Source organism: Hippichthys cyanospilos, chromosome 5 (genome assembly GCF_059441005.1).
Source record: "Hippichthys cyanospilos isolate Australia breed blue-spotted pipefish chromosome 5, RoL_Hcya_1.0, whole genome shotgun sequence".
In the NCBI taxonomy this organism is placed as follows: domain Eukaryota; kingdom Metazoa; phylum Chordata; class Actinopteri; order Syngnathiformes; family Syngnathidae; genus Hippichthys; species Hippichthys cyanospilos.
Window position 1 is genome coordinate 22,477,173 of NC_142373.1, and position 26,396 is coordinate 22,503,568.

The following is a 26,396-nucleotide window of genomic DNA, read 5'->3' on the forward strand; positions in this document are numbered from 1 at the left end:
CATTTTGGAGAGGATTTAGTAGCCTGATAACTCTCAGACTATTGTATGCCCAGTAATTTATGACGCCAATATGTCAGCGGTGTCAAGTCGGCCATAATTCATCTTGAGTAGAGGCAGCAGAGTATACCTTTATGGACTCTTTGCCCCCTTATAATATGTTTTTGTCACCCTGTAGGCTTCTCTTTGTAAGTATAAGCCAGCAAAGTAGGTATTGATTGCAACTCGGAGCTGTATTAACACGCCAATGAGTGAGACGTGTGGAAAGTCGGTGTGGTATCTGCTTCCAAGGCCTTTTCCTCTCCTCAGTCAGGTGACTGGGTCATTTATCACGGCTGGATCTGTGCCCCTCGCTCGCTGTAATAAAACTCCCCCCCATCGGAGTGGTCCAACAGGTCTGAATCACTCTGTCACACCACCTTCCAGCGATGGCATGCATTAAATCAAGCAAGCGGAACATTTCCTAAGGCAGCCATTGCCTTTTAATTTCCTGAAGAAGCTTAAAATATCATTCATTACTGCAACTACACATATTTGGTTTTTAAAAGTCTCATAAATCAATAGTGGCCTGACTGCAATAATTATAACAAGTTAATGTGTAATTTCCAGACTGACGCGGGCTGAGGATTTTAGCATATGCAAACGAGGCAATTCAAATAGTGCGGGGGATATTAATGCGCAGAAACAGGTAACGAGGTACGGGCTATGAATTATGCATCAAAAAGTGGTTGATCTTCAATAAAAGGAAATGAATTCAGCGTGTAATCTAATTAGTTATGGAAGTCTATTATGTTGAGCTGCAGAAAGCAACTGTCCTTGAAAGGGAATTTATTTACAGTGCGTGTTTGCTCGTTGTGGAACGCTCCAAATGTTAACACCAGCCGTTGCTGTCGCACCCCCCCACACCTCCTCCACCGCAACCACCGCCCTCGTTACCTCCCCCCGCACTTTCTCATCTGTCTCCCTCTTGTGTTTTCTTTCAGCTCCAGACCCGGTCGGCCTCCAAAGAGGACCCAGAGTGTGACATCGCCCGAGAACCCTCACATCATGCCCCACACGGTCCCTGGCCTCATGTCCCCTGGAATGATCCCACCCACAGGTAGGCTTGGATTCCCAGTTGGACTTGGAGAAGCAAAATAACCCATTTACATAAATTATATTTGGAATAATTCAGTCTAGTGTACAAACTATCACATTGTAAAACGCGCCTCAATCACTTTTTGCTTCTAATGCAATGAGTGGGACCGATTTATATATATATATATATATATATATATATATATATATATATATATATATATATATATATATATATATATATATATATATATTCAGATCTCGTGGCTTGCATGAAGCTATCATGGCATCCCACACTTTCACTTAAGTCCTTTTCACACTTCATTTGGCAAACTCATCCATTGTGTTTGTGATGAGGAGGAGGGGCCACGGACTTTCGCCGTGGTGCCAAGGCACCTCAAAAGGTCTTCAGTGTTCCATTTTGTCAAGAAAAACTAAAACAGGACTTCACTTTTTGTAAAAGGAATTCCTTAGATGAGGTCTAAAGAGTGTTGCGATATGATGACATTACATATGATGACAATTTGAGCTCCCACATTTTTGAGAATAAGGCAAATCTTTTTTCTGATTGTGGGTCATATTTCATAAGCGTCCTTCTTTTGGTGTGTTGGAACTTGTGTTCCACTGTATTCTCTGCTTGGGGGCTCCCTGCAGCTCATCCTCGAAATGGCAATGGGTCTGAGGTGACACATGAAGCCCCCTGCCACCAGACACCCGCCGCTCACTCGTTCACCAAAAACAGATCGTCTGTGTAAAAACCCCTGTGGAAAGAAAACAACAACAAAGGGAAGGTTGAATAAATTGGAGTGGAGATCTTTTCTCTCAGATTATTCCGGTAGATGTTGCATTTGTTGCCTGGAGTGCATTCTAATTAGCGCGATTAAATCCACTCCACTGCAATATGTACATAGGCGTTGGTTGACGCTAAAGCAAGCTTATCGCCACAAGAATCAACAGCAAGCGTTCAGGCCCTGACGCCCCCTCAGGCCGAGTCTTATTGCGACGAAGCCTTTTGTTCTATTTGTGGCGGGCTTCATTGAGACTACTTTGATGTTGGTGGCTTTAAGTGCTTTCATTTGCATATTGCCGTGCTCTCCTTCTTGACACATCTAACAACGTTATCCCGTTTTCAGCGTTCACTCAAGGTAAATGATATTTACTGAAATACTCCAACCATAACACACATAAAACAAAACTGCTAGTTTTCTACAGTGATGTCGATCAGAGCCCTAAAGTTTGAAATGCGTGCCAAATTTAAGGTCACACTCAGTCCGTTCCAAGAAAAATAAATCAACCGTACAGGTGTAAAGCACTGTAGATCAAAACAAGAAAACACTCATGAACTTTTACAAGGTTTTTAGAGTGTTTCTTTAAAGCTAACGAAAACAAAACAAAACCAAAAAACAGTAGCTGTAGTAAATGTTGGAATTCTCAGGATATTGAATGGATCGTAACCAGACCACGTTGCTTTTTTCCATGAACTGATGAAGTCTACTCACATGAGAGGTGAACGTCTCCTAAGGGTTAGGGTTAGGAGTAACCCAGGTACGATGGTTTCACTGTCCCGAGAATGAAATGACTTGGGTAAATGAGAATGAGACAGAAGTTCTTGTAAACTCACAAAGAAGTCATGACCACACAACAAACATAAAAGCGATGTGCGCAGTTCAAAATTAAATGCAAGACTGATTGTTTATAATAAAAAGTGACCAAAGCCGAATGTCTGGTCATGACTCAGATGGCGATCCCCCCCATTGTGAACTCTTCGGAGTGAGGAACGGTTTTACCAGCACGGCTAAGCTAGATGATAAATGTTAGTGTTCCGCTTTCTGTTGCCAAAGCAATCATTTGGCACTAGCGTGGCAACTGGTCACTTCCACTTGTAAGTTGCAGTACTCCTTGCTTGTGAAATTATGAATGTTTGTGTATATTAATGTTTGTTTTAATGAGGACTAATGTGTTCAGTCCTATCCATTCTATTATTATGCTTAATATGCGAAATAGTCTTACGGGCTGGATTAAACCTCCTTGCGGGCTAAACCCGGCCTGCGGGCCATACTTTTGACCCCCCTAAAATCATGTTAAGTTGATTATGTTAAACATTAAATGGCTTGCTTTTGTAGTCAGTGCAGTCCAATAAAGGTTGAAGATAATTTGCAAATAATTGAATTTGCAAATCATTTTGTACTCTGTTTTTATTTCCATTTGACACAATGTACCAACTTCATTGGAACTATTTGCTCAATATCCCATTCATTAGTCAAAAGCCCAAAAACCTTTTGGAGTTGCTTCTCTCTTGACATTTTATTATTATTATTATTATTATTATTATTATTATTATTATTATTATTATTATTATTATTATTATCATTATTATCATTATTATCATTATTATCATTATTATTATTATTATTATTATTATTATTATTGTATATGCATTTATTTATTTTAATCATTTGGTAGTAACAAGCAAACTTCCCAAATATGACCCCACTTGTAATAAAGGCTTTCAGATTAAATTACAGCACATTGTTGCTTTAATAGACTTGTAGTTATCTATTCTTTGCTGTAATATTATACTAAAAGTGTTTTGTTGTCCTGGAGGCAAGAAATCATTGTCTGTGAGGTGTTTGAAACCTAATATGAAGCACATTCACCACAATCACTCGCTTTGAACATATAGGGCGAGGTCAGCGGCTATCACAAGAAAGCAAAACTAAAAGGCCGACAGCGCGGAGGAGGACAATGATGAGAAAGAGTCGTGTTATTTAGCGGAACTGAGACGCAACAGAGAAGCCTTTTGATACCATCCCCTTTAAAGCACAGAGAGACCCTCTGATCTTGACATTTTGTCTGGGTATTTGGAGGCCACTGATAAAGTAATTGAGGTTTTCGCTGCTCTCATAACCATCATGCCGGCCTCACTAACTGCGCTCGCAATTTTTCCTATCCGTTGCTTTTATAATTGAACCGTTTTGATGATAGCATTTGGCATTAAATGTCAGGGAAGTTACCAATTTTGACAGTCGCCTAATTGGACATAATTGACCACACATAAGTTAGTATCTAAGCAGGCGACTAATTGATGTCCCTGTCACGTCCGCAGAGTACTGATGGATAGTAGAATGGTAGAATGGTGGAAAGCACCTCATCATATAGCATGTGCAACCTAAAGATCTTTGCAGTTTAAAGGGGCTGTAAGATAAAAAGTCAACTTTTTGGAGCTTTTAACCATTTCCAATGTTCATTTCTCACCTAAAACACTCCCAACGTGTTATTTTCCTTCAATGACACATTTTTAAGCATTCCTTGCTTATTCTGCGCGCTTGCACCGACCCCGCCGTGCGGATGAAAAAGGCTTGAAGTCCCTTTATGACGACAGGAGCAAGACAGGTGCAATTCAAAACTCCCCACTCACCTGTGCAAAATAAAATAAATGCCAGCCATATCCACGTATTTTAGTTTCATTTTGGCTCCGGAGCCAAGTTGGAGAGATTTTGCACCAAGTTGGCCAAGTAAACAGCAACATTTCATTTATTAACTACAACGTTTTACTGTGGAAAAGCTGAAGTGGCCAAAATGCGTGCTTGGAAGCACACAGCTGGACAATTAGCATCAGTGGTAAATAATTCACCCACAATTTCACAACTGTTGTTGTGAAATCTGGGTTCCCATGGGGACTAACGTGATAAGGGGAACATGTGTTGTGTTATTGAGAGAGGTGTATTGACGCCTGTATTCACCCCTTTGGAATAGTCTCCATCCATTGAAATAGCCTCCATCATCTTGGTGAGGATGAGGGATGTGTATTAAGTGGCCTGCCACCATTGAGCTACTTCATGAAGGAGGCAAGGCAGCCACACGGTAAGAAACGTGGTTTCTACCAAAGAGGTGTTTTATTTTCTGGTTAGAAATATTGGTGCAAGAGAACTCTTATTTAATCAGAAATTAAATTACCAATGTACCAAATGGAAATTATATGCACATACTGTATTACACTGTGGAAAGAATAAAATATTATGTTACCATGATGTCCCTGAAGTACAAATCGCACAAACAAAAAACTAAGCAAACATACAAAAGGTAATAGCAAAAAAAAAAAAAAAACACCGAGTGAGTCCACACCCCTGGGCCCACCCACACAAGCCACATCCGGTGAGGAAAGTTAGTTTGCTCCTCTCTATTGTTTGCTTCCTTTTTCTTTAGTGCTTCTTTTTTCTTGCGTGAGTCATTTTTTTTGTTTGCTTTTTTTCTTTTTTGCCTCTTTTTTCCTTGGTTGTGTTTTTTTTCTTGTTTATTTCATTTCTTACGTGTATCACTTTTCCTCTTTGCTGCTTTTTTCTTGTGTGCATCATTTTTCTTGTTTGATTCATTTTTCTCGTTTGCTTCTTATTTTTTGCATCCATCTTTTTTCTTGTTTGCATCTTTACTCTTGTGTCCATTTTCTTGTTTGATTCCTTTTGTTCTTGTTTGCATCCTTTTCTTGTTTTTGAGCATTTTTTTCTTGTTTGCTTCTTTTTCTTGCAGGCATATTTTTGTTTGCTTTTTTTCATGCGTGCAACTTTTTTCTTGTTTTGAGTTTTTCTTGTGTGGTGTTTTGTGTGTTCTGTTTTTTTGTCTTTCTCTTTTTTTACCTTACCTTTTTACCTTTTTTTTATGCTTCCTTAGTTTTTTCTTAGATTTGCGTGATTTGGCCATCATAAAAACATGATATTTCATTCTTACCACAGTTTAATATGTGCAATAAAAGGTCCTTTACAAAACAGATTAAATTTAACATAAACCAAAAAGAAAAAACAACAACAACAACAATGAGGTACTGTATATTTAACAGTGCTGCTGCAAAATTTTTAGAGGTTTTATACAACGTTCTGTTACTCTTTCAGTGTTAGGCAATCACAGACACGACAATTTTTTTTGGCACATATTGTTTACAAACATTATGAAATGGTCAGTGTCACCTTAATTTAGCTACTGTGGTTAGAAATTGTTAATGCAGTTTTGTAATGTCTGTCGGCATATATTTATTTCAAGTATTTTTTTAAAACTTACTGTGTTGCCATGTTAGCTAATGACCAGTCACACCTAAATCATCAAAGCTCAGATTTGTCAAATCCATTTTACTTTCTCTCAAAAAGCCCCAATCCGCTGTGGTCTTTATGACTCATTCATCTGCAAATGTATTATTTTTGCCGGCGCTAAATGCGCAAATCACGTCGGATTAAAATCAACTGCTACACTGATGTGCAAGGTTTCCTTTGCACGCTAACAAGTGCAGGAATGCGCATGTTGGAACACATTGTTAACATATGTATGCGTGCCCTTGATACTGCTTCCATTTAGAAAAGAGGACATCTTAATATGCTTAGCTTTCCATTTAAGGAAATACTCTCATATGTACATATGTGTGTATGTGTGTGTTAAAGCACATGCGTAAGTGTACGCACATGCTTGAGGGAGTTTTTCAGGTGGCTGATGCATTATAGGCAGATTGCCTCCCACCCCCAACCCAACATTCCCTTCCAAATGGAATTATTTGCCATGGACTGACACCACATGGAGATGGCATCTTCTTTAGAATGAAGAGAGGACCTCCACTCATGCTCTGGCCATGACTTGAGCAGCAGAAGCTTCAGTGTAATTCATTTAGGTGCTGGAGGAACTCAGTTTACCATTAGAGAAATGAATGCCACCCACAATATAAATCCTCCTATGATACTACCTGCAAACATGCACCACTTCACTGATAAAATAAGCTGACAGTAAAAAGAAAAAAAAATGGCAGTTGAACCCTGAATATATTGTTTTCCCCTCGAGAGGTTAGAATAATCGGTAACTGTTAAAGCTGTAAGAGAGTATGGCTATGTATCGTTATATCAGTCAGTGTCAATATTTGTTCCGTTTGTAGAGTTGGATCGGCCGTCACAGGCTTTGTGTTGATGTAAATTGAACGGCCAAATGTTTCTCCCTTGCATTAAATATTCATCTCAATTAGAGTTTCCTGTTTGCATCATAGTGTTATTAATTATAAGAAATGTTCCCAGCAAAAGGGGAAGTTTTTGGGATGTTTTTGTACATTGGGAATATGTGGTGAGAGACAAAAGATATGAAAAAAAATACAAATAAAAAAATAAATATATATATATATATATATATATATATATATATATATATATATATATATATATATATATATATATATATATATATATATATATATATATAATGTAGTATATATAGTGGTGACTAATAGATTATTTTTGCACTCTTATCAACTTCAAGAGATTCTGATGACCTTGGGAACCCTCTGCACGTTCAGCTTAACTGTACAGGCATAGAGTAACATAATTTACTTTTGTGAAGTTGTTATAAAAAACTTTAGCCAATCTTAAAGGTAAAAGAAAAAAAGTATTCTGCAATATTGTACCACAGATGTCTTTTTTTGTCAAAACAAAGAGTCCCAAATTCCTTTTTTTTCAATCTGAAAGCCTAAAAATGTTTCTCCAACATTCAAAGGTCTTCAAAAAACTGCAGACGTGCACTAAACTTGCCTTTGTAAATCTTAGCAAAGTTTCTGACAAATTTATCATCTCTAAACTTTTGATTCTCTGGTGTAATAACTGTATTACATTCCACTTTGTCACTATTGTCACATTCATTGAGAGGTCTTAAATTTGCCTCAAAAAAATTATGTGGCTCCCTTCAACCTGCAGATGCCGTGTCTTAAAACTTTCATTTAACAGTGCAGACAATGTTTTAAGTCACAATTCATGTTACATGTGTCTAGACATGGCTTTTTTTTGGAGGGTGGGAATATCAAGGATGATTGTAGTCAAGGATGCTGACTAATATTTGGAGAAGATATTTATTTTTAGTAACAAAAGAAAGAGAGTCAAAAAAAGTGTAAATGCGTACTATACTGTATACTGTATATCCATTCATTTTCTTAACTGCTTGTCCTCACACGGGCCTATCCCAGTTATCTTCTGGCAGTGGGCAGTGTAATCACAGCCTACCAGTCACACACAGGGCACACCGAGATGCGCGCGTTTGTTTATAAAATTACCGCAGTTTTTAATTTATTATCTACCGTCAGATGAAAATAGATGGCCGTCAAAATTTCCCTACGGGGATGAATAAAGTATCTATCTATCTATCTATCTAAAATGGCAGTGGTCTATTACTAATGTTAAGGACATTTGTTGAATTGATTACATTTAAGATTTTGTTTGAAGAACACGAGTGCTTTGCCAGTATTTTGATCTCAATGTTGAAATGAGTTGAAGAGTTTCAGTTAGACAAAAAGATGTTTTTTTTTTAAATTTATTTTTTGGTAACAACCCGAGAAAATTGAAGGTTATTTTGTTTGTTATTTTGTTTTGTCTTGTTTTGTTTTGTTTGTGGAGGCATCAATTACATGTGGAGTTTCGCTAGTCGCAGAAAACCTCAGTCCCTATCCTTGCTAATGGCCCCAGTTCACTGTTTAGTTGTCACACTTGACTGCAGTTCAAAGTCAAAGGTTTTCTGCAATATTGTAGGTGATTTATCTGAAAATTGTGTTTGTTTTTTAAATCCAATCCAATCTTCCGGCCTATGTGGTTGTACAGTCATTGCACCATGTGTTTCTCTTTGATGTACAATTAGCATGTCTGCGGTGGCAACACCAGATCGCCCTTACCTGACACCACTTCTAGCTGCTTTTGAAATACATCTACCTAGCACTTAAGTATTGTTTCTTTGTAATGATCGCTGCACTGCCTTACTCCTCTTTTTCTCAGTTTGCTGCTTGTCATCAGATTAGTCAACACGGTAAGCGATACGAAATGTATCGTGATGTGACGTAGTACGGTTCAAGTGGGCGCAGCACAGCTAAGAGCGTATCCCGGTTTGTGTGATCATTGCGTCGACACGTGAATGCATAACCTGACGTTTACGTGCTTTAATTTGTGCCCGTGGTGTGCTCTTTAAAAAAGCCAAAACTTTAATTTTGTTAAAAAGACAAATCCGTCTTTTGTGCAGTGGTGCGACCACAATCTGATTTTAATTCAATTATGCGAGTTAGTTTCGGAGGGCACAGGCATCGGGGTGTTTGTCGTAAGAATGTTCTGACATTGGCGCAGGTATGGGGCAGCTAGCATGTTAATTAATGATGAAGATCCTGACAATATGCGGAGGCATGACAGCGTTAAGCCAGTCGGCTGCTGCTTCCTTTGCATATTAATAGATCCTTCATTATTATTTAATATGACAGCTGCTCCAAGGGCTACCGTCAGACCTTGTCTCTGTTATTTGCTGTTTGGTGCTCCCCGTGTGACACCGCCACGCTAGTCTCCATTAATTCTTTGACGGCTTCTGCTTTTTTTTTGTTTGCTTTTGCGATTCCAATGATTCGTACCTGTGTCCATACCACCGTCTGAATCTAAAGGTGACTTTGGCAGACTATGCAAGGCGGGATTGTTTTGTTTGCATGGTAATGAATGCAGATTAGCAACCAAGTGGAATGTTGACGTTTCAGACTTCCTGCGGCTTAATGGACTTCCCTGTCTTTCTCATTACGCCTGCCGCGTCAGGCCGCGGGTTTTGAAGATATGGCAATTGATCTGTTGGCATGCAACAATTAGCGGAAGAAAGATTCTAGATTTAGCAGTAAATCGTTTAACCAAAGACAGTGGTAGGCGGAGCCTCATTTAATATCTTCGCCAGCCACCCGAAACACCTCAACCATAGTTTATTTATTATTTATTTTTGCATTTTTTTTTTTATTTGCAGTTAACATTTTGTTATTTAGTTTGAGGTATTAATCGATAAGCTAAAAAATAAAGACCAATTTTCCAATGTTGCAACATTGGCAATCAAAAATCAAATAATAAAACACACGGCAATTGCTAATGAAGATTGCTATTAATGTAGAATCAGAAATATTAACTAATTAGACCAAAATTTTAAATTCAAGTTGCCATTTTTAGTCCTTTTGATCCAGAGCTCAACCAAAGGCAAACGTGCTTAATTTTAAATAATTTTATAATTTTTATACAAGATCAATGACGAGAGAGAAATTGTAAGATTTTTTAGCTTTTTGACATAGTTTGTAGGCACTGTATTGTGGCAAGGATTGACCTTTATTGATCATTTTAGACACTGAAATCTGAGACACCGGCAACCAACAGTTTGTTCACATTTGTTTTAGTGGGACCATAGGTTAACAGAAATCTACAGAAAAAATAAAACTTCACTCCACATACTTGACTTGAAAAAAAAAAAAAAATAGATAAAACTTACATAAAATATGTCATTTTGCATGCTTTTTTTTCTTTGCGGGGTCAGACTTTAAAAAAAAATCATGATTGATTTCTGTCACTTTGAAACAGAACAGAAAATCTTATCAAATTTGCAGTGGATTTAATGCAAATGATTTTTAAACTTTTTAATTTATATTTGATTATTTAGGTACTTGTTTGGTCCATAACATATCAGAAAACAGGATACAATATTGATAATCGTATTCCCAAGTAAAAGATGAGGTTAGCGCTTGTTTTGATTTAACACAATCTCTTTTCATAGAGAACTAAATACAGTAGATCACTGAGTATGTATTATATTTTTCAACAGGTTGGGATTTTGAGCATTTTGATAACTTTACATCTCTAAATGATAATTTGGCTATCAAAAATAATTTTTGATTGTTTTTATTATCGATAAGTTATGGATTAATCAATTAATTGTACCTTTAAAACATTCAGAGTTTTCAGCATAGCGTGTAACTATAAACATCTTAACAAAGATCCGTCTTCGCGGTTAAAACGTTGAGATAGTTATCGTCATTGCACTGCAAACCAAAAGGTATACATTGTCTTTGTTGGGTATGTGTGAGAAACTGTTTGTTGTCCTTTGCTGTCTTAGTAAACCAAACAACCACAAAACAAACAGCAATTAAAAGATCCCAGGCAGCCCTCACACGTTAAGGATGCACAGGCTGCAGTACAATAAAGCACATCCAAAAGTGTGGGTTGGGGCACGGAGATGTGTTCTCCGCACCTGATTTGCGCGGTGAATTTATCACACAAACAGCCCCGGAGGTGATTTCAATATTTACTCTGCAGTCTGTTCTGCATACGTCTCATTTGGGAAACAGTTGACTCTTGGCCATTATACACAAATGAAGGCTGACCTTCAGGCCAGGCAGAGGCTACATTCATTATGTGCACAAGTATCACCTTCTTATGGGCCGGTGACTTTTTTCTGTCTGACGCCTTTTGCATATGGAACAGCCGCCTGCAAACGAGAGGGCCATCGCTGACATGATGTATACAGTGCGTCAATATGGTCCTGATGTATTTTAAGATGCAAACAAGCCTCTAAATTATATGCGCAAAATGACTCTCACCATCTGCCCATCAGCTGGGAAGAAGAGCATCCTCTGCCGGGCTCACACGTTCGATTCCCGCCCCTTCCCATGCGTGCTAAAAGCCGCTCCTGAGCGTGACAGCACAGCGGCGACAAATGCAAAGACAAAGCTGCATATCAAGTATAAGCAGTTAAAGGGCAGGTGATATATACTCTATGGTGAATCTGAGTGATTTCACTAATAGGCGTTTTCCTTTTGTATTTCTTTTTTGTCATTTCCCAACTGTGCATCTTTGATGTTGTTGGCGAGGAGAATCCGGGAAATCTCCCGGGAGCGCACGTATCGTACACACGGGCCCGGAAGAGCTTTAGCGCTATTTGTCCCCAATGCTGGAAACAGAGGCCTCATGAATAAAGATTTCAAGTCACGTTTGATACAACCAGAAGCCCCGAAAGTGCCGCAATGACAAACCCGATGCTTTATGATCTCTGCAGTGCACTCGCCATATGTGTGTCTATTACTAGAATACATTCAGTCCATTTTTTTAGATGGTCTGGGCATGCTACTCCTCAATGTTTGAGAATTGGATGATAATATTTTTAGGAAAATCCATATTTAGACACATAAAATAATCTTCTGCACACTAGAACCTAGAGATGTTGGTCTAACGCCATGGTTTTTATTACAAATGATATTTTTCAATTATTTGAAATTGATTAAATATGGTACAAATCTTATTCAACTGTAATATCATAGCTACACTATCAACCTTGACAGAGGGTATAGGCAAAAATAATTTAATTATTTGAAAACATCAATCCACCACGCTCTTTGACTCTAAATATCTTTAAGTTGTGCAAAACTTACAACTAGATATGCAAGACTTGATTGACAGCTGAACAGGGCAGCACATTACATCAAAGTGCAGCGTACTGTATATGTTGAGCCATGCACGCTGGGCATTGTGGTCTGGGTTTAGTGTTTTCATTTTTTTTTTTTTTTTAAATAAACTTTTCTACCTAATTTGGCTAATTGAGTGAGTGAAGGGGAGTTGGTAAGGTTTAGCTTTGGGTTTTGGTTTAGAATGATGGAGGTTTGAGTTGTATTTTTGCGTTTTGCGTTTTTTTGGGGGGGTGGTTAAAAGCCGATTTTGGGTGTCACAAGTGATGACGGTGCTGAAGTGTAGACAGAAGAGCTATTGATAACTGGCTGATTGACTGATAATTCCAATTTTGGTCAATTTTATAAAAGTAATGAATCAACAATTACAGAAGGGGGTCCACGAAAAAAAAACACCTCTGCTAAAATTGTCCAAATACCAAGAGCTAAACCCTCCAAACAGAAAATATTGTCAGGTGTCCTTTGTCCTGTTTGAAAATGGACTGATTACCATCGGGCTCAGTCAAATCAAGACATTTCAAACATCTGCTTTAATTTTGGAAAGCAATGATCATATTTTGGCAAATTTTGTGTTTTTGTTTTTTGTTTTTTTTTTACTAAACTAGGAAATCAATCATAAAACATCCTTAATTATTTTAAAAAAGAGCTTTTTTTGTGATGCCAATCCTGAATAAAAATCCTACTTTTGAATGAAGAGATTTTGTTTTTTAAATTTGAAATCCAATTAATCAATTAAGCACCAATATCATCAACTTTTTAATTAAGTATAGTATTTAAATAGTCATTAGTTGCAGCCCTAATGTGAACCCAATTTGGTTCTATCAGCTGTCAAAACTGTATTAAAAAGGAACAAATGGGCCACCTTTCTATGTTTTTGAAGTGGTTAGGAGTGAATTTGTACAATATTCTGGTTCAATCCACTGTTTATAGTTAAAGTATACCAATAGGCCACGCCCTTTAAATTATGGGCTGTTTTCTCAGAAAAACAACATTAATAAAAACAAGCATCACAATTGGCCTCCTAAAATTGCCAGCCCACCAGGCAGATCCCAGGGCCAGTTTAGTCCTTGTCATAGAAATGTAATATCAAAGTATAACAAATCCACCGTGCACTATTAAAAACACAAAAACATACAAGCAAATGTGGACAGTATGTCGTGAATAGTGATATTAATATAATTGCATCCCCCCATTGAAAACAAATATTTGAATACAGAGGGTGAGGCACCATGGGGTGGGTGTAGCCTTCATCACAATCGTATGATACCATCATCATGACAACCCGCTGTGAAGATATCCTCTGTCACCACATGAAAAAGCACGTACATGCCTGTTCCCTATGGGGTATGAAATTATTCATTGTTCTACTCTTTCAAGAGTCGTCTTTTTTTCATTCATTTGCCAAAGCAGGTTTTTTGCATCCCCTGGCGGACTTGCGGCAATCTGTAACTAAGCCGTCTGTACGCTTCTTCTTTGAACCCCCATTCAAGGTCTGACGGCGGCAGCGGCGGCTGCTGCCAACGCGGCCATTGCAGAGGCCATGAAGGTCAAGAAGATCAAGTTGGAGGCCATGGGCGGCTACCATGCCAACGCCAACCACCACCATGGGGCCGACGGTGAGAACGGAGATCTCAGCTCCAGCGTTGGTGAGGACGCAAACTGTACTGACATTAAAACAGTAATTCTCAGAAAGGTTAAGATTGACATATAGCATTTTACAAGCATATCAAAAGATTTTTGTGAGCATACCACAGGATTAATATTTTTTTTTTTATGTTTTACCCATGCAATGTTGCTTTTAACTAGCTACTAGCGATCTGGGCAGCTAACATTTCTTCATCATTTTGACTATTTCAAGATTGGGGAGAAGACTCACCTTGGTTAAGCTTGCATTTGTAAGATCATCAATAGTTAACAAACCTAAACAAATTTGGCAGTAGTTATGATACGCAATAGGTAACAACGTTTCTTGTAAGATGGCATTTGTTTGAGTTTATGGATTAGCAACCTTTTTTGAGTGGGTATTGTGGTGATTCTTGGTTATGAGCTAACATAGAGTGTTTTTTAAGACCATAAAGTGGTACCGTGACTTCCAACTTACATGTTTTCCGATTTATGAGCCGTCACTTGACTGAATTTTTCTATAATTTTGTGGGGTCTGCACTTTTAGATAGCTTCGACTCTCACAGCATTTTTAAAGCATATTTTTAAAGCATATTTGGATGGATGGATGGAATCATGGATGGATGGATGGATGGAGTCACGGATGGATGGATGGATGGATGGATTGATGGATGGATTAGATATTTTGTGGGGTCTGCATTTATATCTAACCAACAGACTATTAGATTAAAGACAGATTTAACTGCATTTTCTTCCTTTTCATCTCATCTACGTCCTGCAGCAGTTGAAAACATAGGCAACTTAAATAAAAATGACACAATTTATTAGTATTAGATAAATTCAACTTTGGCGAATTTCAGCTGGCTGCAAACCTTTTTAAGGGTAAGTCTTGTTTTCCCTCACCTGACATGTGAGATTGTTGTGTTGAAAGTGAGGGTGAAAAAAACAACACTCTTGAAGGCTAAGTGAATCTGTGAACACAATTTCCCAAAGCTATCAGCCTTTTAACAAGGCCTAATTGAATTGCTGTGAGAGCTTTGGGTTTTTTCTTTTTCCCCCCTTCCCTCCTTTCGCTATGCGCCATTCCAATTAATTATTAGCCCTAAAATGCAGAAGGATTTTCATGATATCACACAGCAGCACTTAGTGTATTAAAGAGAACGATAATAGAGCAGATCCACAAGCCCGTTCCGAATTATAAACCAAATGTATTCCCTGTAGCTTTGGCTGCTAAATGGAAGCTTTTGGATTCACTTACTGCGACTCCTGAATACATTTCACCGGTAACACTTGACACCGCACACGAAAAACAGGATGTGTTCCCGAAGCCGATTTTAACAATGCGGAATGCATAAAGCGTGAGGTCATCGCTCCGAGAGAAAGGAGTGTATAAAAAAAGAAAGACGGAAGAGTATAGGAGCGCGCGAGGTCACGGAAATAAAGATAAATGTGAGCACCAACAGCAAGGCTGCGGCAATGGAGCTAATAAGAAACTCTTTTATCTTTTTACAATTTAAATGGTAACCTTGAGCCCGGCCATACCGCGCTAGAATCGTAATTCTAGCCAGCGAAGGGCGGGAGCGGCTCTCAGGTACGTCCGGCATTAGCTTGTGAGTGAAATATATGGCGGAGACGCCTCTCAGCCCCATCCACAATCAATTGGATTCTTTTTCCTTTAATATTTACCCGCCGCGATGAGACCATGCTCGTCTGCATGGTGATGAACAGTCTGCCAGTGGCGTTTGAAGGTGACCTGTCAGTGAGTATGGACAAATCTCTTGCTCGCAGAAATGTAGAAAATAAATCATTAGCTCGACAGGGCCACTCTACAACCCCCCAGCGCCCACCTCCTCCTCATCTCGCCCCTGCTCTCACTCAGTCTCGGCGGATTTAAATCAGCTCAGATTTATGATTTGAATTAATGCTTCGTTTGGTCAAAGGAATGGTCTCGGAGACAAATGATGTTTGGTACTGAAAACCATCCTCATATTGATTACCGGGTGTCGCAGCAATCTCGTGTTTATATCAAGCACTCGCCTGTGACAGGGGTGGCCAGCCGGAGTCATCCTGATAATATGCCGCAGAGTTATTGCATCGGTTCTTCATCCGTCCCCACCCTTGGATTACATTTAATACCAGTAAATCCACCAAAATATCAACTTGTGTGATAACGATTCAACAACTATTTGAAAATATTTTATGCTCCTTTCTCACTGCACGCTCTTGACACTGCTTTACTCGCCACTAATGCACATGGAAAATACACCTCTACCCTACCTACAGTAAGTACATGTCTCATTTGTCCACCTGACTTGTAACCTCACTTTTCCTACCTACTTACTGACCTTAAATACCTATTTACCTAACCTACCTACTCTACCTGCCTACCTACCTACCCAGGTACCTACCTAAGTACCTTTCTGCAAATCTACCTGCCTACCTTATTATACCATCCTAACTATGTGCCTTACCCCTAAGTACCCAGTGTTCTTACCTACAGGTAAGTGTCCCTTCCTTGTCATCAGTCCTACTCCTAACTACTTTCCTTACACCACCTACCTACCTACCTACCCTAACTGCATACATCTGTAACTAACTACCTACCAACGATTCATATTCAACGTTCCTACGTACTGCACCTACGGCCCGGTTTACTGTACCTGTCTACTATACAGTACCCTCCTAAGTACCTACAATTACTTATCTACCTACCTCTACGGTATGTATTGTACCTACCTACTTCCTAACGCTACACACCCTAGCTTGCTCGCGACTATTGTTGTTACCTACCTTATTATAAATTTCTATGTACCTGACCAAACTTTCCGACTCACCAACCTAATAGCCCATTTACCTACTCAGTTGTACCTACCTTATACATACATTACACCTACCCTACTCAAAGCCAACTTCCTGGGCACCTACCCAGCTCTAAAATACCTATACCCACTTGATTTGCCTACATATATACTGTACCTTCTGTATATATTCTATGTCTACCTACGTCCAAACGATTTATATCCAACATACCTAAAACCTATTCTATGTACTCTATCCACCTACTTCTCAATACTTCATACCTTAGCTACCAACCTACCTTCCTTCTTTCCTTCCAAATAAGCTACACCCTATCTACCTCCAACCCTAGCTATCTACAAAATGTCCAAAACAGGATATGTACAGTAAATATGACCAGCCATGACATTGATATAATTGGACTGCATGGTTCTATTAAATCCCAAACCTCTTAGCTACAGGTGCCTCCTCTGAGTGTTTGTATGAGACAGTTGAAAGCCGAGCCAGCCAGTGAAGGACACTCTGTTCCGTTTGTAGAGTTGGATCGGCCGTCACAGGCTTTGTGTTGATGTAAATGTTGATGTAAATTGAAAGGCGTAATGTTTCTCCCTTGCATTAAATATTCATCTCAATTAGAGTTTCCCGTTTGCATCAATGTTATTAATTATAAGAAAAGGAAAAACAGCCGGGTCCACTCTTAAACTAAACTGGCTGAACATCCCCAACGAGAGAGGAAGTTTTTGGGAAGTTTTTTTAAATTGGGAGACAAAAAAATTATATATATATGTATATATATATATATATATATATATATATATATATATATATATATATATATATATATATATATATATATATATATATATATATATATGTGTGTGTGTGTGTTTTCCATTTTTAATATGAGAGTGAATGGGGGTTGCGTGTTAGGAGCAGCCCTCTCAAAGTACACAGTGGACTGTTCCTGTGCCTCTCAGGAAATGCCACAATTACAGATCACAGACCAAGCAAAACACGTGTGGCGCTGGGCCTTGAGGGGGATAAACAGCCCCCACCACCCACTACCCTCCACAGCCCTCCTCTGTGCACTGACCCCAGCTACAACCTTCATTACTGGGAGAGAAAATACTGTCCGCTGCCCACTAACAAACACCTGCCAATTCCATGAGAAGGAATTGTTTTTTTTTCTTTCTTCTCTAGCGTGGAAGGAAAATAAAGTGTTTCTCAGTAAGAGGAGTGGGAGGTAAAGATAACAATGTTCAACCTCTCCTTCTTTATTATTTTATCAAAATCTATCCATCCGTCTTTCACCCTGCCTACCCCCCAACTCTACTTCCCACTCCCAGCCTTCTTTTCGGCCACTAGGTGCATGCCTCACCACTCGTCCGACTCGTTACCATGCAGCTTTAATGGAGCTGAAATCCCGCTCGTAATTAGATATGGGAATTCTGACTGTCATCAGCCAGATGATGCCACCAACCAAAGAAACACAAGTGGGGAGAGGACTGCTAAAATGCACCACTTCCTAATCTACTTATGAGCAGAGGAGACTCATATATACTGTACAAAACAGGCCAGCCTCAAACAAATGTCCCTCAACACTAGTGGATTTTAAGACAAATGTCTGACCAGATCAACACATATATCTGTGACTCCATACACCCTTGTCTCAACAACAACAACAACAACAACAACTGACCATTTACCAGCAGAATGACATTAATGTACCTGTGTGAATATATGAGTGCCATGTTTTTTTTTTTATAAACCAATCTTGTCAAACTATGATAATTATTTTCGTCACAACTGAATTGGAGAAATGACTGTTGGGTCTGGTAAGCAGTTCAGCCTGGGGCTGTCACTATCAAATAGTTTTAAAATCGATCATTCTACCAATTATTATTAGGTATTTTTAAGAACCTTGATTTGCTAATATTGTTTTTCATGAACACCAAACTACTGCATCAGTAAGAGTTTTTAAGCACAAAAAAAAAAAGAAAAACACTGTCATTCGGCCACGAAGTGGAGTACGAACACAAGAAATGCAGCCGCCTATCGAGATAGTCTTTGCAAATGTAAAGATGCAGTAACATTTTTTGAGTACTGTTCCACTTAATAAAAATGAATATTAGTTTATTTTATCATACTTTGTTTTTAATTGAAAACCATGGCTTCTCAATTTGTCGTGGTCTTTCCCCCTTGCTGTCATTGCAACACTGCGCGTGACTGCACCGTAGCACAAACATGGTTACAGCGGACTGTCAAGGTGGATATTTTTAGTCAACATATTTTGAAAGTTAGCTTGGTCAGGTTTTATTCTGATCCCTAGTTTAGCCAATTAGAAACCAAAGAAATGCATTTGTTAAAAAGACACTTTAGAAAGTAAAGTGACAAAAAGTGAGCAATGATTATTAAAAGAAAAGCGCTTAAACTTTGTACTTTCAGTTTCTTTCTTCAAAAACTGCTTGTTTCTCATAAAACAATTTAAGGGATTTGAATAGGCCTACATAATTTCTTGTTTTTTTTTTTAATTCGTTAACTTTTCATTATTTCCAATACGAAAAATGTGTTCTTAATTCGACCAGCGTACTGAAGTAAACATGTTCTACCTAAGCAGTTTTGTTGTTATGGAAGACATAGCAGTCTACATCGGAGTCCAAATTTGCCGCCTGCTTGGTTGGCATTGCCCACATATCTGGAGCGTTGCCTGCATTCAAGTTTGGGGGAAAACGCCAGGACAAGAAGGAAGCATCATTCTCTCCGTTCCAGGGTCATCAGGCTAATTTTTGGCAGCTCCACCCTGATGCTTGCATGTTAGCACATTTGAGTGTGTCAGTGTGTGTGTTTGCGAATGTGTGCATGTGGAAAAGGGGGGCTCTGGCCCCTGAGAGCGCTCTGTGAGGAGACCACAGCTGTACACTCCCAGCAGCTAATTGGTCCTTATCTAGCTGTCCCATTCATCTTCATTTTTTACCAATTACTGAGCATTATCTGTGTTCTCTGTTGGGTTTGGGACTTAATCCTTTTTGGTTAAGCTGACGCTACAGCTTGCAAATTTCAAATAGAAAGGATGAAGACTGAGCATAAAGGAATGGAGGGCTGGTGAGGAGGGCATAAGTCATGGTAAATCTAAACTAGAAAGTTCCCATTATCCTCGGCCGGTCGATAAAGAACAGCATCGCATGAGGGAGAAATGGAAGAGATCAATTATCGGCGTTTATAATTCAAGTTTGCAAACAGTGCAGCCGCATTGATTATGTTATTCTTGTTGCCGTCACCATTATTGACTTGTTAAAACCATATTTTCTCATCATCATCATGTCTGCGGTCACAGAAAGAACGTCACTTTAAGAGGAATCATTAATTATTTAAGGTGCATGACCGGGCCTGAGTCATTGCGATTGGCCCGCAAACAGCACGTAGCCTAGCGCGCAGCGTTCGTCCAGAAGGTACATCAAGACTTTGCAATCTGGGGCAGTTAGCCTTAATTTTGCGAGATCAATGCATAACGGGCCCCCTCCCGATATGGGGTCCGTGCTTGGCGACGCTGCAGAACCGCCCAGAGCGAGCACTAATTACCTGAATGTTTACCGCTCTGCTGGATAGCACTTTGGATCATATCAGCCAGTCAATTTACATCCAAATGCTAAATAAGATACCAGGCTATAAACATGCGTGTAAATGACAATGTTTTCCAATCAAAATCTTCCGTACCCTCATTTTGATGGCCTAAAGCAATGTTTGCTAGCCTATCAGCAGAACTTATTTTACATAACAAAACGATCTGAGAGCACATCACACATCAAAAATGACAACAAAGTGGATACACAGGTTAATTATGTAACTTCTGTCATCGAGTGAAATCACTTAATTGCTCCGCGTGTCACAAAATGTCACTGGCATAGATAGACAAATTAAGATCTATGATTTGTTGTAAACACAGCACACTAACGTGCTATATGACACGCTGTATAGGTATATCTGGCCTACAGAATAAAAATGTTGATAATCTCCTTCACGTATGGAGAAACCAATAAAACCATGTTGCATGTCATGTCAAGCATTTTCGATGGCTGCCAGCAGTAGCCGTCAAACGCATATTTCAATGACACGTCGTACCTTTTGTTTTGCAGAATACAAATTCACAAATTTTGCTAATAGCTTTATTAGTATAAACCAAATGCTGACAATTTAGAATCATATTATCAGTTGATAGTAATCGTAAAAGTAAAACTCTAAAATTGATTCCTGCATAACCGAGTGACTAAATTATTCATTGGCCAGTGCCACCAGTAATATGACATGACAAATAATCACTTGATTTAAAAAATGTAATAATACAAATCAAAATAGATATGTTCAAAACATGGATTACAAGTGAAAATTCTTGCCACTTCTACCATTAACATAAATTTGTGGAACCTAAAATCCTGGGAAACATTTAAACCATTGACAGTAAAATCATTTTTTAATGATAATACTGTTCGGCTCGTGACTTATGGTTAAAATAATTCATAGGGCCCCGGGCATACATGCGCTCAGTGAAGAAGTTGGCATGTCTTCACTTTTGTGCCAAAGTATGTCTAATTTACCATTTGGGAATTTGGCAGAGCAGGCTCCGCCTTGCTGGACGTTCTGGAAGACGAGGGGCATTTTCTATTAGCCACGCTCCGTGTACATGACAGTTTGGTGACAAAAAGTACAGTCGACTTTTAACCAGGTGGAATCAGTAGTAGTGCAAGTAGTCTAATGATTTTGTATTTCAATCAGATGGAGGCAGACGGACAGATTCTGTGCTCCATTGATATGTGCATCAGACTCTTTGAATCATTCTAGAAATAAATTCATTGATAGTATCTCTGCAGAAAAAGATAAAACATGACTTTGGATTATTCAAGATACATTATTTTACAGGACTGATTTTTTCAGTTGACATTATCTCACGTAGCGGACTGAGTTGAGGAACATAAGAGGAGCTGTATCAAATTCGTACTGCACACTTGTGGGTACAGCGCTCCAGTGATCTGGTTAAAATTGAATGTTACAGGTTTCAAATAGATTTTTTTTTTATGAAAATGTGTTATGGGGGTGGTTCCCAAAGTTTGTGGCCTGACTGCACAGCCCTGTGAAATCATTTGGGTTATTAATAAAAAAAAAACCAATATATTTGCATTTTTTTTTTCAAATTGTAAAAAATGACTCTACAACAAAGCAATTTTTTTTTGTTGCTTTTTGTGTCTACAATTGCTTGCTAACCAGGCGATGAAGCCAAAATAGCGGAGGCGCCATTTTGTTTTAAATGCTGTTTTTGACTAAATAATTGGCAGCAACCTGTTTGCTGGAAATTTAACCGGTTTGTTATAAGGAGGTGTTGAGTTTTTTTATTTTTTAAACATCAAGTAACAAATATACCTGTTGACAAATATAATCTGTTTTTGAAAAAAAAGGGCACTCATGTTTGATCTTAATGAATTTTTTGTTTTGTTTCCGCTAACATTTGCTATGGGGGTCCTTGGAAAATGTGCTTTCCCTGACTCCAAAGTGTTGGAGAACGAGAGAGAAATTGCTGATGCCAATCCCAGCTGAGTATGGAAAGCAGGCGGGAGACACCATGAACTGGTTTCTAGCCTATTGAAGGGCACACAGAGATGAACAACCATTCACACCTTAGGATAATTTAGAGTGTCCAATACACCTGCCTTGCATGTTTTTGCAATGTGGGAAGAAGCTGTAGGGCCCAGAGAGAACCCACACGGGCTCGGGAAGAACAAGCATACCCAGCACAGGAAGGCCAGAATGAGCTGGATTTGAACTCAGGTGCCTTAACTGGAAAGCGGATATGCTAACCGCTCTTCTACCTAGCCGGTATATAATTGGAGGCAAATTCCAGACACTCGAGTGATTGTAGTGGCATTTCATAGTGTTGTGTCCGTCCAAAGACAAGGCCACAAGCAGCGACGCAGCGCCCGCACTCTTGACAGCAATCGGTTTGGTCACACTCTCTGCGCCGGCTGTCAGCCTCAACTCCGCTACTGCGATTTAATTAGTCTGTTTATGTCCTTTCTAATAATAACGCTCTCCGGGTGGAAGGACACATCCGAAGCGGCTCCAACCTGCTCGCTGCTGCAGGAAACTGGTGGCTGCTCTGTGAATGTGGGCCACCATATGGATGGAGGATGGTGGCGAGAGCTTCCTTGTAGTTGCTGCTAGACAGCACGATGGCCCTCAGGCTAAGATCTGGTATCTACCCCCATCTCTACTTTATCGTAACCTTAACCATTAGGGGATAAAGCACATGCTGACCTGATATGAGTGTCTGGGGGCAACTTCATCCATCTTCCTGCATAGCTCTCTTGTGGGAGCCTTTTGTCGCCGAGAAGCTCTCGAGAGCAACGAGATTTTAGCCATAGGCTGATGGAACTCGTTTCATGGGCAAGAGCTCCTTTGCGAGGTAGTGGTGGTGGTGGGAGGGGACCTTCCTGTCTGATTTATGCATTACAGGACTGTATTGTGTTGTGGCGGCGGGAAAAGACATTTAAAAGGTTCAGGAACAGAATGGTAGCAAGGTTTTTTCAAGTGAAGAAAAGATGAGCAAAGAGCTTAATGTCTCTCTCTCGCTCTCTCTCTCTCTCTCTCTCTCTCTCTCTCTCTCTCGCTCTATCTCTCTGTCTCTCTCTTTCTCTCCCCCCTCCCTCCATCCCTCCCTCTCTCACCCTCTCTTGGGTTGATGCTCTCGCCATCTCTCCATTAGGCTGTCGAGCCTCATGGGAGCCAGGTGACAGATAAGTCACACGTTTTAATAGACATTTCAACAGATAAATCTGATAATCATTCCTCCTCTTTAATGAAGTTTAATGTCCTCGTTCCAATTCCTCCAGCATCCGCTGTCGTTGAATATGCATGATGGGGAGTGCCCACAAAAAGAAAAAAAAAAAAACAAATGCTGCAACAACAACTGGAGAAATAGATTATAATAACAAGGGGGATTGATTAAATGTTATTTCCGTAATTATGCATATCGAGCAGTTAGTGGGCGGTTGCAAAAAAGTCGGCTGTGGAAATGTTTAAATGACTCACACTAGTGAGTCACACCAGTGCCGATAATATTCAGTGCTGCAATCAAAACAAATAAAACCAAGATTTCATTGAATATGTACCTGTCTTTCTGCCACAATGTTATGCTTTACAATAACAATGAACTGTGGATTACTTAGTTGAGAAATCATTAGAGAGGACAGATGTCCTCTACTTGAGCACACTGTGATTTAGTAAGCTAGCATTTATGAATCAAAACATGTCCATGAAAACTTTCTACAACAGTGGGAACAAATGGATAGGATTAACTGTAGATTTGACCCCTGATTTTTGTTGGGGGTTGGGGCCAACCAAGCCCATGAATAGCTAAAAATTTTATGTAATTGATGTCCATTTAAACACATTTTAAAAAATTGAGAATTAAACACCCCAAATTCCCCTCAAAATGCTGATTAACATTACAAATTATCATCCTAATTTTGCTAACAAACAAACATATAGTGCTGATCAAATTTATTTGACCACTGCCCAATGTAAGGTTACCACAGTTGCATTAGTAATTACCAAACACTTTTTTTTTTTCTTAAATTATAGGAGGATGGATTTTATTTTCCAAAAACTGCAAAAAATTGCAGTTGCTTGTTTGGATTCTTCCTGAAAATCTTTATTTTTGTTGAAAATGTAAATACTCTGAGGGCTCACCGAAATTAGCACATTTAAACCACTTTGCATATGACATTATCATTAAAGTTTATAACAGTTGGTTAAACAAAGCCATTCAACATTTGGTGCTATGATGGTATTATGTTTTATATTGTGGGGTGTTTGGTGCTCAGACAGGAAGTAGAATTTTTATTTTGGTTGTGAATATGACAGATTTCATTTCTAAGTGTCAGTTTTACAATTGGTGTTTTACATTCAGCGACCAATTTCTTTTTTTCTTTTTCATTTTGATCATTTGGATTGTTTAGTTGCTGTAATCGCCATATTGCCATTACATTTGCACATAGTGTAATGTTACGCCGACATGCTAATGTTCCCTAGTAAGCGATGATGTTTCAAACGTGTCGGTAATTTCGCAGCGAAAACTGCTTTACATCACCATGCAATCACACTCTGCATTATAGCCTCGAAACCTGCGATATGCTGCCGAAAGGTTGAATGTCGTTTATTGCGTGTATCACATTTACACCAAGTGACATTGTCTTTTCAGATTGTGTTGATCTCTTCACTTCGCAAAGGTCAGCCCCTTGCGCCGCTAAATTCGAGCTGACAGAGAAGAAGAGTGAGGAGGGGCGGGGAGGGGTTAGACAGGAGAGCAGACGCATCGCCCCCGCATCCTGGCGCTCCAAACTAATCTATCCAATTAATGAAGAATGAGCTTTAATGATGATGATGGGTGACAACTCGACTGGTCAGTTTTTTAATTTATTATTTGTGCACATCAAACTAACCAGAAAACAATCAGGCTGCATTCAAGCTGCACGTCCCCATTCGCAATTGAGCGCCTATATTGACTGTTTTGTGTACAGTATTTGAAAGTGACACAGATACAACAATATTATGTTTACATTTAATGAAATGCCATTGACACGAATTAATCCAATTTATGTCTGATTTTTCGGGGGGTTTCATGCCTGTTTTGTGCCTTTATATTACGATGAGCGTTATTGAAACTGAGCTAGATGAGACCGAAAAATGTTAAATGTGCAATTTGAGTAACAATGTCACTGAGTGTGCAGCTAAGTGAGAAAAGAATGAAAGAGAAACAAAAAATCTATTAGCATAGAGCATTATATCATGGTCCAACAGAAAACAGACACAAGTGTTAACAATAGAGTCTAATTCCTGGGGCGACAACGTAACCCACATTTGAATGTAGGTCATAACCTAACATTAGCTAAGATGATAATAAAATCCAAATTGTAATATTTTTCAAAATGAGAAACTGTCACATGAAGAGTACAATCTGGACCCTGAAGCATATACGTCACAAAAGCAGAAATGTACAACGTCTTTAAACACTAAACTCCAGTGTAACCACAGTGAGCATCAAAAATTAGACTTGGAAAACTAGACTTGGAAACTAGACTTGGGAAGAAACGATAAGACAGCTTGATGACTACAGGATGACTACATGACACTGAGAACTGAGATCTTAAATACTGCCATAATACACACACACACACACACACACACACACACACACACACACATGCACACACACACACGCATATATATATATATATATATATATATATATATATATATATATATATATATATATATATATATATATATATATATATATATATATATATAGACCATGCTGTTTTTTTTTCCCCTCTTTACACCATCTGAGATGCTGGTCTATCCTTGGTCAGTGTCCTGGAAACACTAAGACGCTAATCTGCTATTAGTTGGCGTCACTCGTTCCATAATAGCGGAACATTAAAGCTTTGTTCTCCTGTGAGTGCTTACAAAAGTATATTTATAGTGCATTTTAGTGCTTAATTTAAATTTGAATTGGTTAGCCATGGGTCCAAAGATTACTAGTGATGTTAAAGGGAGAAGAAGATGATTTATATGGAAACGAATATGAAGAAGGCTAAATTAGCCTGTG

At 38.9% G+C, this 26,396-nt stretch overlaps 1 protein-coding gene across 2 annotated transcripts in view; it reads left to right on the forward strand.

Annotated features, from left to right (window-relative positions):
- Nucleotides 1-26,396, forward strand: part of dachd (dachshund d) — a 155,289-nt gene that overhangs the window by 78,912 nt on the left and 49,981 nt on the right. For both annotated transcript variants that reach the window (XM_088415727.1, XM_088415728.1), the window contains exons 2-3: nt 981-1,096; nt 13,810-13,965. In XM_088415727.1, coding sequence (XP_088271853.1) covers nt 981-1,096; nt 13,810-13,965 — 272 coding nt within the window. The remainder of the gene's footprint in view (nt 1-980; nt 1,097-13,809; nt 13,966-26,396) is intronic.